Here is a 16074-nt window from a genome sequence, read left to right as displayed (position 1 = left end):
GAAACCTGGGCTTTACAAAGGAAAACATTTGAGAGAAGAAATCATTGGGAAAGAATCATGGTTATCTATATTATATGAACATGAGAGGAAAGAAACTTGGATGAATAGGCCCTCATTATGAAAACCAAATGAAGAGCTTCTAGTGAGACCTTAGTAAATTCTCTGTGTTCAATTTACTTTTAAATGAATGAGGATTTTAAGAGGGAAAGTAGAGACAGTGCCACATGGCCGGGGGACAGAAAGGATTTGTTGAGTTTTGAAAGAAGAATTTCATTAGAATGGTGGTGATAGAATCTAAGAGCAAGTAGAGATTTACAAGGAAAAAGGAATTGGGTTGAGAGTAAAGTGCCAGTAAGGGTCAGGTGCTTGAGGAAGTGAGAGATAAGGCTTGTCAAAGAAAACACTTGGGAAAAAAGATTAATTGAGCATCTACCGCATAGTAACCGTGCGAGTGCTTGCAGAATCTAAGTGAACAATGGACAAAGATCAGTGCCCAGGGGGTCCTTATTCTCTGCAAGGGTGAGGGGAGCCAAGTAGTTAACAATAAAAATAGCTAGTTTAATTTTATAGTGGTTAAAGGTGGTAAGTAGACAAAACTAGTAAAGCAGAGTAAGAAAAATTAGTTGGATTTGTTCATCTTTGAAAGAAGAATTTCTTTGGAATGGTGGGAATACAGGTCTAGTAGGGACTGGTTGGAGTTTGGGGAAGGGAGTGTTGCAGTGGTTCATGGGGTATAGGATAGGCTTCACTGATTTGAGAATGGAACCAAGACTTGAAGAAGGTGATGGAGGGAGCTAAGTAGACATCTAAGGAAGGAGTGTTGCAGGCAGAGGAATGGGAGACCCAGAGTTCTGAGCTGGAGCATGCTTGATGTGTTTGAGGAACAGGATGAGGAAGGGGAAGAATAGTGGAAGAACCCAATGAGGTATTTGGAAGCCACCTTTTATATGACCTTGTAAACCACCACAGGGACTTCAGAAGGACAGCCTAAGCATCTACTCTAGGACTGACAGCTTTTTGACACTTTTTGTAGCCCACTATGGGGTTAATCTGAATCTTCATATACAATTCAGAAAGACTTCAAACTTGCTTTTCATAGGCTATTTTTATTTTTAACAACTTCCAGAAAGCGATAATGAAAAACCAATAAAGATAATGTTAAAAAAGAGATGCAAAGTGAGGCAAGATTCTTTACTGAAGAGACAGAAGGTAAACTGCGATTTAGTTTTTTTTTTGCCTCAGAGTGAAGTGAACATCTTGTTCAATTGTCAATTTCTGATTATATACATATAATTTAATGAAAAATTGAACACCACTTTTAAACAAGTGTTTCTAAAAGAGCAGCTATTGCTTTTGAACTCCCTCTTTTCCTTTTTTTTTTTTTAAACAAATTTTTTAGTAAAGGTGCTAATGAGATGTATTGAGGACTCAGAATAGAAATTATGGTGACTATTTAAATCAGATTGATCATCTGGATTGGCCTTAAATCATCTGAATAAATTCAGGTTTTACTCATGTCAATTAAGGTTGAATTTGAACCTTTTGGCATAATCCTGAAGGTAACTCTCTGGTTGACTAAATTTTTCAGTTTTCAGTTGGGTATTTGATAGTAACAGACATGGCCACACAGGTTGTTGACTAACTATAGTATAATAAGAAACATAGAGCAAAGTGAACAGATAAAGGAATGCCTGTGTAACTAAGATTTTTGTATTATACAAGAGTGGTATTAGAATTTCATATATTTTCATTAGACTAGTGGGGATTTTGTTTCTAATATGCCACTGATTTTATCTGCTATTGTGGTCTGTAAAGCTCATCTTTTTCATCTCCATAATTTAAGCATCTTATTTTTGTCACTTCATGTGCATTTAGTATCCTCTGATTTGGCTATAATGCTTTGGATGGAGCATGAAAGAAAGGGTTTCACTAAGACTGAAGTCTGATTTCGCTGTATGGTGATATACTCTGATTGAATAAGGTCTATGTGTGGGTTTTTTTTTTTTAATTTATTTATTAAAAACTATTGGTTTAAACATTCAAACCAACCCTGAAACTTGTGAAAATTCTCCAGATATGGGGCATATTAGAAAGGCTTTAATGAAGCTATTATAGAAAATGTTTCTTCTCATAAAAAACTCGAAACACTAAACAGCTGTGCTTTGTATCTGGGGACAGGTGAAGGAAGATAGGGAATTATATGCATGCGTGTGTATTTATACAAGATACAATATATTTCAGGCATCCTTTTGGTATCAGCCATCTGTCATTAGGAAAGTATTTTCAATATACACAGTTGACTTCTGGCTGGTAGAAGAGATGACAGGTCTAGCATGTTATGATTCTGAACTGAAAATTGTGACAGTCTTACTTCTCATATTTGAAAATATTTTTGCATGTACATACATTTTCAGTGTCACATTAAATCAAAATTAGCTTTCAGTAACCCTTGTATTTCTTCTACCATCAATTTGTAAAAGACTACTAAGAACTAAGTCTGCTAAGAAATGTGGAAATCCTATACTGGCAGCACGACTGTTGAAAAAATACCCTGAAAAAGCTGAGGGATGCTAAATAAAACCAAACTTTTCTTTGTTATAAATGTCTTCTCTTTTACATTAAGAAACTTTTCCTCATGTGATTCCTTATATACATACTTAGGTATTTTCCAAAGAGTGGAAAACAGATTTTCTAGGAGCTGGCTCCATATGGTATGTGAACTTAAACATATATTCTTCAAATGTTTAAATAGGCCTATACTTTAACTCCTTTTATATTTCTTTATTTGTGTAAACTAAGATGCACCTTCCTTCTAATTTATATTCAGAGGAATTTACAAGGAAACATACAAAGTAAACATTTTTTGTATAATAACTTAAATATAAATTCTTATTTTCAGTTTAATACCAGTTCAAGTTGGATTTGCATGAAATCAATGCATAATTGACTCTAGGATGAAATAAGAGTAGAGTGATAGTAATTGTCTTTAAGAATTGATTTTTAAATGATGACTTTTATAATGGCTAGCAAGAGATGCAGAGAGATACTTGGAGGTTTTGCTTTTATGCTTAGGGGTGCATTAGTACTAATTTGATAAGATAATATCCTTTGGAAGAGAGCTTCAGGTAGGACAAGTTAGTAGCTTCTGTGGTTCATTATTTTCCCAGTGAGTAACTTTAATACTGAAGAGACTGGGGCCAAAGTATTAAAACAACAAAAATCCTTTTCGCACACAGTTCCTTGCAAGTGGGGTGAAGTAGATCTTCTCAACAGCTTTCTCATGTGTGAAGAAGATAGCATCTTTCATTAAAACAAACTTGGACTCATCTGTTGGAGCGGGGAGTGCATTACATTGTCCTGGTGACTTCCTGCACCCACTTTTTCTTTCTAAGTTGACGGAGTTGCCGCACTATACCTGCTGAAGCACAGGTTGACTGAAGGGAAAACAGTCTTTGCTCCCTCACCTTAGCTGCTTCACTGGTTTGATAAACGTACCCTGAAGGGCTGCTGGAAAAGTTAAAAAAAGATGTATACAAGACACTGCTTTAAATCAATGAACATAAGCTTATGTTTTAATTATTATTAATACACTTTTTATAAACAACTAATACACACAGTCTAGAGGCAAGTTACATCTCTCACTTTTATCTGAAACTGCTGACCTCTGAATTCACCGCTTTGATTACCGGAGTGTCTCTTGTCCCATTCCTCTGAATCCACAGGTTTAGGATTGAAGGTATCTGATCACTCATTTGCTCTAGCCTTCAGAATTTCTGGTAGTCATGTTCTTTGAATGAATCTTATCAGCCCATGTCTCTGAGTCTTCCATCAACTGAGTGGATGGTTTCTGCCCCAGTTATTTCTTGCAGAGCAGAAGCATGTGAGTCTCTAGCCAGTGAAATACTGGTGACTGATCCTATCTACCTGTGACCAGTTCCAGGCCTCTTTGGCTCAGGCTTACTCTGTATTCTCATCTGTAAGTGGGAATGATATCCCTGGTGGCTCAGACAGTAAAGAGCCTGCCTGCAACGTGGGAGACCCTGGTTTGATCCCTGAGTCAGGAATATCCCCTTGAGAAGGAAGTGGCAAACCATTCCAGTACTCTTGCCTGGGCAACCCCATGAACAGAGAGCCTGGTGGTTTATGTAGTCCGTGGGGTCGCAAAGAATCAGACACAACTGAGTGACTAACGCTCACTCCCTCACACAAGGAGCAGTGAGGACCAATGAGGCAATGTATGTTAGTTACATAATGTAGAGCCTAAAGAATAAAAGTTCACCAAGTGGTGTGTAACATCAATAGCATCATCATCCTATAATCTTTTAGAAATAGCCTATTTATCCTCCCTGGGTTACTTACTTTCCAGCTCCTGTCAAGACATCTCCCTCTCATTCAAATTTAGCTTCTTATCTGACGTAGTCATACTGACCAGGTGATGGATTGAATAGCATGCAGTGAATAGCATACAGAACAATCTCACATTTATGTATCACCTGGTTCCCTATTCCTGGAGCACAAGTGTGACCTTCAGTTCAGTTCAGTCATATTCTTTGGCACTCAGCTTTCTTTATAGTCCAACTCTCACATCCATCAGTTCAGTTCAGTCCAGTTGCTCAGTCGGGTCCAACTCTTTGCAACCCCATGAACTGCAGCACACCAGGCCTCCCTGTCCATCAACTCCCTGTCTAACTCCCAGAGTTCACCCAAACTCATGTCCATTGAGTCGGTGATGCCATCCAACCATCTCATCCTCTGTCATCCCCCTTTCCTCCTGGCCCCAATCTTTCCCATCATCAGGGTCTTTTCAGATGAGTCAGCTCTTTGCATGAGGTGGCCAAAGTGTTGGAGTTTCAGCTTCAACATCAGTCCTTCTAGTGAACACCCAGGACTGATCTCCTTTAGGATGGACTGGTTGGATCTCCTTGCAGTCCAAGGGACTCTCAAGAGTCTTCTCCAACACCACAGTTCAAAAGCATCAATTCTTTGGTGCTCAGCTTTCTTCACAGTCCAACTCTCACATCCATACATGATCACTGGAAAAACCATAGCTTTGACTGGATGGACCCTTTGTTGACAAAGTAATGTCTCTGCTTTTTAATATGCTGTTAAAAGTTATGACCAGCTGGTCATAACTTTTCTTCCAAGGAGTAAGTGTCTTTTAATTTCATGGCTGCAGTCACCATTTGCAGTGATTTAGGATCCCAGGAAAATAAAGGCTGTCACTCTTTCCACTGTTTCTCCATCTATTTGCCGTGAAGTGATGGGACCGGATGCCATGATCTTCATTTTCTGCATGTTGAGCTTTAAGCCAACTTTTTCACTCTCTTCTTTCACTTTCATCAAGAGTCTCTTTAGTTCTTCTTCACTTTCTGCCATAAGGGTGGTGTCATCTGCATATCTGAGGTTGTTGATATTTCTTCCGCAATCTTGATTCTCGCTTGTGCTTCCTCCAGCCCGGAGTTTCTCATAATGTACTCTACATATAAGTTAAGTAAGCAGAGTGACAATATACTGCCTTGACGTACTCCTTTTCCTATTTGGAACCAGTCTGTAGTTCATGTCCAGTTCTAACTGTTGCTTCCTGATCTGCATACACATTTCTCAAAAGGCAGGTCAGGCTTTCTGGTATTCCCATCTCTTTCAGAGTTTTCCACAGTTTGTTGTGATCCACACAGTCCAAGGCTTTGGCATAGTCCATAAAGCAGAAATAGATGTTTTTCTGGAACTCTCTTGCTTTTTTGATGATCCAGCGGATGTTGACAATTTGATCTCTGGTTCCTCTGCCCTTTCTAAAACCAGCTTGAACATCTGGAAGTTCACAGTTCACATATTGCTGAAGCCTGGCTTGGAGAATTTTGAGCATTACTTTACTAGCGTGTGAGATGAGTGCAATGGTGCGGTTGTTAGAGTGTTCTTTGGCATTGCCTTTCTTTGGGATTGGAATGAAAACTGACCTTTTCCAGTACTGTGGCCACTGCTGAGTTTTCCAAATTTGCTGGCATATTGAGTGCAGCACTTTCACAGCATCATCTTTCAGGATTTGAAATAGCTGAACTGGAATTCCATCCCCATCCACTAGGTTTGTTCATAGTGATGCTTTCTAAGGCCCACTTGACTTCACATTCTAGGATGTTTGGCTTTAGGTGAGTGATCACACCATCATGATTATCTGGGTCACGAAAATCTTTTTTGTATAATTCTTCTGTGTATTCTTGCCACCTCTTCTTAATATCTTCTGCTTCTGTTAGGTGCATATCATTTCTGTCCTTTATTGAGCCCCGTCTTTGCATGAAATGTTCCCTTGATATCGCTAATTTTTTTAGAGAGATCTCTAGTCTTTCCTATTCTGTTGTTTTTCTCTATTTCTTTGCAGTGATCACTGAGGAAGGCTTTCTTATCTCTCCTTGCTATTCTTTGGAACTCTGTATTCAAATGGGTATATCTTTCCTTTTCTCCTTTGCTTTTCTCTTCTCTTCTTTTCACAGCTATTTGTAAGGCCTCCTCAGACAGCTATTTTGCTTTTTTGCATTTCTTTTCCATGGGGATGGTCTTGATCCCAGTCTCCTATACAGTATCACGAACCTCCATCCATAGTTCATCAGGCACTCTGTCTATCAGATCTAGTCCCTTAAATCCATTTCTCACTTCCACAGTATAATCATAAGGGATTTGATTTAGGTCATACCTGAATGGTCTAGTGGTTTTCCCCACTTAGCCTTTCTTTGCATCACACTGAAACCAGGTATTAATAGAATTATGCCTGTATGGGGTTCAGAGGTCCTAGGGCAGTCTGGAGGTTTATTATTGGTTTTTTTTTACGTTTTACCTTATCTTAACAAACTACCTGAGTTAATTTTCATTAGTACTTTAATTGTGTAAGTTGCCTTTAATTCTCTGGTACTCTTTAATGTTAATTGTTTTTTTTGTGTGTGTAGTATTCTTATCTTGTATGCAGGCTCTACAGGTCCTTGTTATATTCATGGTCTGACATAGGCTTTTTAAAAAAACCTCACAATCTCTAGGTAAACGATAGTGTCCTATATTTAAGATATTATTCTGTTAGAAAATTCCATGAAATATCTTTTTGTAATGGGTTTGTGCTGATGATCAAATTATACCCTCTAAGTCCATAGTGTTACATTATTTTAGGAGAATAAAGTTTGGGCTTATTTATTCTCTTTTATAAGCTCTCAGATCCCTTTACTGAGTTGTGAGGAGTAGCAATGATAAAAGACCAACACTGAAAGCCTGTATCAGAAGATACTATGTCTATTTCATAATATTGGGATTGTACCCTGTCCGTCTAGTCAAGGCTATGGTTTTTCCAGTAGTCATGTATGGATGTCAGAGTTGGACTGTGAAGAAAGCTGAGCACTGAAGAATTGATGCTTTTGAACTGTGGCGTAGGAGCAGACTCTTGAGAGTCCCTTGGACTGCAAGGAGATTCAACCAGTCCATTCTAAAGGAGATCAGTCCTGGGTGTTCTTTGGAAGGAATGATGCTAAAGCTGAAACTCCAGTACTTTGGCCACTTCATGCGAAGAGGTGACTCACTGGAAAAGACTCTGATGCTGGGAGGGATTGGGGGCAGGAGAGAAGGGGACAACAGAGGATGAGATGGCTGGATGGCATCACCAACTTGATGGACATGAGTTTGAGTGAACTCCAGGAGTTGCTGATGGACAGGGAAGCCTGGCGTGCTGTGATCCATGGGGTCGCAAAGAGTCAGACACGACTGAGCGACTGAACTGACTGACTGACTGACCCTGTTAATAATGATCATATTTTTATTAGGTAATAATGACTTATGCTATTGATTGGTATTTAATTTCATTAAGATATGTTCAGAGTATTTTATCACAAATACTCTATTACTTTTATAAATGGCTCAAAAAGGATGCCTTCTATGATGGTTGTTATAAAATTCATAGTTTTAGTTTTTGATATATATCTTTAGTGAACAATTATTTCAGGAAAAAATATCAATCTGCTAAATTTATTGACCTTGTTTATAAGTAAAGGTTTGGAAATTTTAAAGCTGAAGTGCAATCTGGTTTTCTCTTTTTTACTTGTGTGTGAAATTTTTTTGTTGCTAGTGGTAACTGTAGAGAATTTTTTTCAAATAGCACCCTTTTAATAACAATGGTCTCCCCAAATATACTGTGGCATAGCTTTAAACTTTATTAAGTCTGTCTTGGACTCCCCCTTCCTCTCTCTGAGTAAATGGAAGAAAAGTTTGGCAGGCTCCATGCTGTGCACTTGATTGATGTCCAGAACATCTGAAGGACTTTTGTGTCCTGCCTGCTCTCCATGAGTGCATAATGTGTGAATACTTAAAGAAGGTCAGCCCTTATCACATGTAATCTAGGCCTGAAGGCAGATCAACAGTGACAGTCATATCCCGTAAGTAAGAACACAAATCATCCTCTACATGCTTTAGACAAGTTGTGGGATATTTTTTCTCTCTTTTTACCCCTTCCCACTCATGGGGGGACCTTGGCAGAGCCATGAAAGCAGAGAGAAGACGTGCTCAGAATAATATGTCACTCTTCCGAGGGAGGAAGGGATTGTTTATTTGTCATGATGTGATGGTCTTTCACTGTGCAGCTGAAGGGAGCTTTGGGTTGTTAATGACTAGTGATGTGGAATGCTGCAAATTAGAATGGGGTGGGGAGGCAAGAGGCAGCCTGAAAGCCGCTGAAGTTGTGGCCTTTGTAAACCCCAGAGTCAGGAAAAAAGGTTTTTTGCACACTTGAGTTCTATTGTTTATTTTTTCTCCGATAAGGGAGTAACTTTTTATATTATTTTCTAAGTGTAAAGCTGAAAATCAGAATGACAAGATGCATTAGCCAGTACAATTGTGAACACAGTTTTCTATTTTTTGTGCAACTAGTATGAAAGTATGAAGACTATTTTACTGCAGAACTCTGTGGCATTGTAGGTACTTAAAATGCTATGACTTCTAATAGGAGCAAGGAAAGAACTGTTTTTTATGTGTCTGTGTGTTTGAACAGAAGTTTAAAAGTAAACATTCCAAACAATATTAGCAGAGATGTTCAAGTGTTAAAATAACACTCACCTTATTGTTCTCATGGAGACTATTAAGGATATTGTTGCATTTTCTTACATAAAAAGGAAAATATTTTTCATCTAATCTCAAAAAGTTTACTAGTTTCTTTTGAAACCCAATCAGCTGCAAGAAGTAGTTGTGGTCAGGTCATACAATGAAAACTGCAGACACCCCATTCAGAGGCCCAGGCATTGCTTCCTGTGCATGTAAGATAAAATCAAAAATCAAATTAGGAGCTATAGGGCCCTTCCTTCCCAATGTCTCTCTCCCACTCTGCTTTTCCAGCCCAGTTTCTCTGCTCTCAAGGCATATACAGGATTTCATGTTCTCAGCAAACATTGCTCTTTTTCTTGCTCATAAATGTCTGTACTGTCTGTCCTCTGCTTGGAATCCCTCTGCCTCCCTTCACGCAGTGAATTCCTACTTATCTTTGAAGACCCGGTTCAAATGCCTCTTCCCCACAAGTCCAATCCCACCCCCGGCCAGAATTAATCTTTGTTTATGCACTGTATTCTCCATGTTCCCTCGGCAGAGCCGGCCATGTCTGTAGCACAATCATGATTTGATTGTGTCTGTCTTCGCCCACTACAAGGTAGGCTTTGTCCTAAAGGCAGGTATGGTGTAATGTTCCCATACCCCCTTCACTTGACACAGTCCCCCACATATAGTTTAAAAAGCTGTGTCTATATATAAAATCAGGAGATTTGGAGGAGTTTTATGTGAAAATAAGTCACAAGTTGAAACTGTTAAAAAGTAGTCTCATATTTTCAAACTGCTTCTTGTATTTCTTCAATTGCATAATGACTTAATAAATGAGGTAAATAAAATAATTAAATCAATATTTGCCTTTGTGAGTATAATATGAATTTTTAAAACTCAATTATCCTAAGATATATTGTGTGTGTGTGTATGTGTATATATATATATAAAATATCCTTGTTTTAATGATCATATTATTTGTGACAGGAAGAATTTGGCAAATGTCATATTAAAGAACATTATTGTTAATAAGGATTTTTTTTTTTTTTTTGGTCAAGAGGCAGTAGAGTGATTAGTGAAAGTTGTCAGGAAGTTGACTATTTTCTGATGTCCTCCTATGTACTGGGCACTGTATTCAGTAACTTCTGTTCATTTACTTGTCTAATTGGTATAACAATGTTAACAGGTACTGAGCAGATTATAGGACAGAGAGTTTAAATAATTTACTTAAGATTACACAGATGACACAAACAGACTTTCTCTATAGATGGATCCACAAACCTAGAGTGAGTGCATCTGTGTATGAATTCTACAGATTATGCAGAGTGATGACTCGTATTCATATTGGTAATACTAGCTGCAGTCTTTTTTTTTTTTTCCTTGCCCCTCTCAGGTGTACAAATTCAATTTGATACCTTTCTTTCAATATTCTCTCAGAGCTTTCTTTGAAGCCTCATTTGGTGTGTACTTTACAGTGAGTGGGCTAAATCATATACAAATACGGATTTTTTTTTCCTTGGCTAAGTCAGATTTCTGATCTGCATTACAAGACTTTTTAAAGATCTTTTGAGCCTGTTTGTCTGGAATCGAAGTGTGTGTTTTATACAACATCTCCTGCATTGTTGGTACCTAAAAGAAAGGTGAAAGGATTAGTTGCTCAGTCGTGTCTGACTCTTTGCGACCTCATAGACTGTAGCTCACTGGGCTCCTCTGTCCATGGAATTCTCCAGGCAAGGATACTGGAGTGGGTTGTCATTTCCTCCTCTAAGGGATATTCCTGACCCAGGGATTGAACCTGGGTCTCCTGTATTGCAGGCAGATTCTTTATCATTTGAGCCATCAGGGAAACCTGGCATATGTTAAATGGTAACGGCAAAATGGAGGGAATTAATAGGGCTACCTCTTGAATTTCTTCGTATAAGTTAAAAAAAAAAAAAAAAGATCTGTATTGCCAAAAACTTTGACTAAATGAAAAACTGTTGTCAGTCTTCTAATTTTCACTTCTATTCACATGAGTGAATGTGTGAGAATTGCTCAATCATGTCCGACTCTGTGAGACCACATAGACTGTAGCCCACCAGGCTCCTCTGTCCATGGAATTCTCCAGGCAAGAATACTGGAGTGGGTTGCCATTTCCTTCTCCAGGGGATCTTCCTGACTCAGGGATCGAACCTGGGTCTCCTGCATTACAGGCAGATACTTTACCATCTGAGCTACCAGTGAAAGTGAAAGTCACTCAGTTGTGCCTGACTCTTTGCAACCCCATGGACTATATAGTCCATGGAATTCTCCAGGCCAGAATACTGGAGTGGGTAGCCTTTCCCTTCTCCAGGGGATCTTCCCAACCCAGGGATTGAACCCATGTCTCCTGCATTGCAGGAGGATTCTTTACCAGCTGAGCCACGAGGGAAACCCTCTACTCACATAATTGGAGATTCAGGTTTACAGACTCATCTTATATTCTGAAATCTTAAGCCTTTATAAAAATTCATTAAGCCAGTTCATGCTCAAAAGCCTGTCGGTTATTTATATGATATATAGCCTAAACTCTGTAACCTTAATTCAGAATCCTACACAATCTGCTTCCACTCTGTCTGGCTTTCTTTCCAACCATTTACTATAGGAGCCATCTGTTCCAGTAAGATTTTTTTTTGTCTCATGCTATTGCACATATAAAATATTTAATCCTGCCTCTAATCCTTGCTCATATAATTTCCTCTCTTTTCATCTTCTCTATCTCTGTATAAGTTCAATTCATATTTCAGCATCCAACTCTGCCTTCAGTGTTGGGCCCAGTCTAATCCATCCCTTACTCTGATTTTCCATCTTTATTCCATTTGAAGACACTTCATTTTAAAGTGACTACTGTTTTTTACTTAGTTCTCTATTACATATACACTGCTTTTTCTATGGTACTGTGAACCTCTTGAGTGCATTTACTTCAGCTAGCACATAGTTCATCAGAAATGGTTGCTGGTATGTCTTGTTTTGAACTGAATTAGGATTTTGGGGCAAGAGCAACTATTCCCTCTTTATGCTTTGTACCATTTGTGGATGCCCGTATTGGGGAAATGTGAGCAGTGGGAACTGTCCCACATTTTAGCCATTCACTCGTCATCCCAGAGCTTAAGGCTAGGTTCCAATTTGGCAATGGAACCATGTTGTGATGTGGCACTGAGCCAAATGTAGAAAGTTTGGACAAGAGGTTCTGTTTGATTTTGGTTTGCTCTTCACTCACGTGACCCCTTTGATCCTGATCTCTCTCATTCATTTTAGTATGCCGCAGTCTCCCTAAAAGGAATATGGATAAATGATACTGAAAGATTATCTCATTTACCTCCCCAAACTTCTATTTTCCTGAGAAGTAAGGTCTGTGGATTCTGTGAAATGCTTCACATGTAGTTAAAGCTTAGAATATTCCAAAAATTTCTATGTGGTTATGTGTGAAATTCCATTTCATGAAATGGAACTGAGGATGTTGGCTTGATAGTATTAATAGCATTTATTAAATCCTAACAAGCAATTGTTCAGCTACTCTAAGACAGAGAATAGATTTGAATGCCATCCATTAGGATAGTGCTGGGAGTTGCTGGTGTGTGTGAAAAGCAGTGGGGGTGTCTCTTAAGAAGGGGAAGATAGCAGAGATTTTTTTTTCCAAGAAAGTTATTCTTAAAATTTCAAGTAAACTCATTCTAATGCTATCTTAGATATAACCATTGAATTATGTCTCTGCTCTCATACTCATATATCCTTTATCATGCAAATGGATTAGATTTAATAACTACTTTTGTTTCTTTCTATAACACTGAAAATTTGTTTATATTTTTTGCTGTTCTTTAATTATCAACAGTTCCCAGAGTGAATCAGAGTCTTGTAGTCCCTTAGTATCAGACAGGTCACTCAGAATATCATTAGAAAGTTGAAATATTACAAAATATTCATAGTTATATTGAGGCACAATTATAATTAATGTGTAAAACATTGAATAACTTACCTTGGTTTTATTCACATAATAGGTTAGGTCACAGTACTTTTTTTTTTGCTCTGTAGAAAACTTCAAACTATAGTCATATCAAATTAATTAATGAATAGCTTAACTGAAATCTTTCAACTTGGAATATTCATTAAAGATGGCTTTTGTATGGGACCCTTTTTTGTATCCATGCACTTGATTCAGAAGCATTTGCCTCATTATATAAATGTTGATGTAGTGTGAGAAAATGCCATAACGTGACACTTGGATGTGTTGCAACATTTCTATCGTATTATCAAAGAAAAAATTTTTATTTCTCTTTGTCTTTCTATGATTCCCAAAGAGTTACCATTCATGGCAGAGGGAAAAAAAAAAAAAAGCAAAAACCCTTAACAGAAGAAATAAGCAGTTGCATGTCAGCACAGTATAGGTATGTGTATCTCCGGAATGTCTCCACAGCTGCCCAGGAGGTGTGGGGACTTCGGCATGGTCAGTCCGGAGCGAAGTCCCGCCTGCCCTGGCCTCTGTGTGGACAGCTGGGTCAGGCTCCCTTCTTAAGAAAACAGCCCGGCCCGGGGTCCTCACCGCCCTTTGTTGTCCTCCCCACGAGGTGATCAGTTGAAGTCTCCGTGGTGACAGAACCAGTTTGTAACAGGCTTGTCTTTCACGGTCCTGTCTAGGGCTTGCTGGCAGGCTTGCCGGAAGCTCTGACAAGAGTGGCAGCAGAGGAGTCTCCGTGAAAGAAGGAAAGGCAAGAAACAGGAGGCTTAAACAGGCAGGTCACATTGACTGCTCTCCTGCTGCAATGGGTTGGCTGGACAAACTAAACTGGCAGCTTCACATTTCCTTGCTCATTCTTCTGTCTATGCACACGAGGGGTAAGAAGATCAGTGCCCCGCAGTACAGTGCTGACAGGGGGCTCCGTGAATGTCTGGTTTCGTGGTTTTTATCACAGAAGGGAAAGTTCAGGGCAGAAGTTCAACGGCTAAACATTTCCAGCTCCCATCCTCCAACTGCTCTGTAACCTTACTACTTTCTCTGTCGGGGCAACGCTTTGTAGAGTGTGTGTCAGAATAATTTTAAAAGGGATGCGAAGTTTCTGTTTGTTCTAGCGATTAATTACGTGCAGTCTAATTTGGAACTCTGAGGATGAGGTTGAGTGTCAATATGCTGTGACAGTTTATATGATGAATTTAAGAAAACAGTGTAATAAACTTTGTTTTGATCATTTAAATTTATTTGAGTATTGTTAGGTTTTTTATAGTTAGCTAATTAACTTTGAAGTTCATTGTAATTTTACATGGATGCATTGAGTAAATCTGTAGTTTTATAATGGCAACAATTGTAATTTGTGAATATGTCATGTTTACCCATATTTAAGAACAGGGGCTTTCTTAAATGATCATTTTGTTCAGAAGAATTATTCTTGTATAAAGTTGCCTAAAGGAGAAAAAAAATTAAAATTATTTTAAAGAGCTAAAAGAGTAATTATGAAAGTAGCTGAACTATTTTCAACTTAGAAGAAGGATAACTTAAAATGGAACAATTATCTGTGATAGTGATTGGTAGTGAGGAAGTCACAAAGTTGTAAATAAGGAAATAGCCCTTTTATAAAATTTAGCCAGGTGACAAAGGGAATATGTGTGAGGTCGAAATGCATTTACAGGTCAGCCTCATATCCTGTGAATGCATTTAACAGAACTTGTTTGGCAGTACTGTTTACTTGAGAAGCATGTATTACCAATTGGCATATATTTGGATTGACACTTATAAGATTAATTTTTCATAATCTCGCAGTGTTCCATGACACTATGTAAGTATTATATTTTGTTGCTTGGCTCCATGAAAAAATGCTTTTAATTTCTGGTTATAGATACGTGTAATTCAAAAGACTTTTGTATGTTGATATGAGGAAACAACATGTAATTCATTTACCTGGTTGGCTAATTTATTTTCCAAAAATTGTCATAATCTGGTACCTTCTAGAAGAGACAGAAAGACCTCAGGGAAACTTTCTTAAGAATGTCCGAAGAAACTCAAAGCATGATATATATGAGGTGAAAAATCTTATTCCTCTACTCATGCTACCACTATTTCTTGATTGCCTAAGGGCAATTTTTCATTCCCTGTTTATCATTTTCCTTGAAACCTATGAATACATAAACTATTTATCGTTATGTCAGTCAAAAGTGAAGAGGCTATATGTTACAGACTGAATCTTTGAATCATAAATATTAGGATTAGAATACACCTTAAGATAGTATTGTGTGGTTGACTTTTCAGTGAGAAGGTTGAAGCCCAGAGACATTCCCTGCTTCTTTCCGTGAAGCATAACCTTTTTAACTCCCTGTTCAGAGCCCTTTCATATGAGTGCCCATGTGGGTCTGTGTGTGTCTACTAATTTATTTCGTAGCATAGTGGTTAAGTGTATGAACTCTGGAACAAGAATGCCTGGGTTTGAATCTTAGCTTCACCACTTACTAGATTGTAAACTAAATGAGGAGTCTTATTGGTGCCTTGATTTTCTCAACTGTGAAATGGGCATAATAATAATAACTAACCATAGGATTGACTTGATTACTAAATAATTACTAGATACATACAAAGCACTTAGAGGAGTGATAGTGCATACTATTGTCTAAGAGTTTTCTATTATTAGTGTCATTAGGAATAATGCTAATCTGTGTAGGAATAGGAGACAACCAATCTGGAAATGGAAATTGAGACAAGACTTTGAAAGAATCCCATAGCTCATCTTAGTGTGCTGTGCTTAGTCACTCAGTTGTATTTGCCTCTTTTTGTGACTCCATGGACTGGAGGCAACCAGGCTCCTCTGTCCATGGGAATTCTCCAGGCAAGAATACTGGAGTGGCCTAGTAGTATTTGTTTGTTGTCTTTTGTTGCTTTGCTCCTTCCGTGCAGGCTGAGACCTAATCTCCTGCAAGTACAGTAAAATAATTTACCTATTTTTGCAGACCCTATTCATAGGATAAAAAAAATTAAGATTGCCTTTTACTTTTGAAACATTTATATTTGATGAAGTTGCTGTCTTG

At 38.2% G+C, this 16074-nt stretch overlaps 1 protein-coding gene across 3 annotated transcripts in view; it reads left to right on the top strand.

Moving 5' to 3' along the window:
- Window positions 1–16074, top strand: part of BMPR1B (bone morphogenetic protein receptor, type IB) — a 170263-nt gene that overhangs the window by 47119 nt on the left and 107070 nt on the right. The window contains exon 1 of one of the 3 annotated variants that reach the window (XM_010848329.1): window positions 13602–13899. The exons of the other annotated variants lie outside the window; for them this stretch is intronic. Within the exon in view, the coding sequence (XP_010846631.1) occupies window positions 13827–13899 (73 nt within the window). The 5' untranslated portion in view covers window positions 13602–13826. Of the gene's footprint in view, window positions 1–13601; window positions 13900–16074 lie in introns of those variants that run through there. 3 annotated transcript variants of the gene reach the window in all.

This window comes from Bison bison, unplaced genomic scaffold (genome assembly GCF_000754665.1).
Source record: "Bison bison bison isolate TAMUID 2011002044 unplaced genomic scaffold, Bison_UMD1.0 scf7180017864263, whole genome shotgun sequence".
Classification (NCBI taxonomy): Eukaryota; Metazoa; Chordata; class Mammalia; order Artiodactyla; family Bovidae; genus Bison; species Bison bison.
Note: the sequence above shows the minus strand (reverse complement) of the source record. Positions and strands in the feature narration are given on the sequence as shown.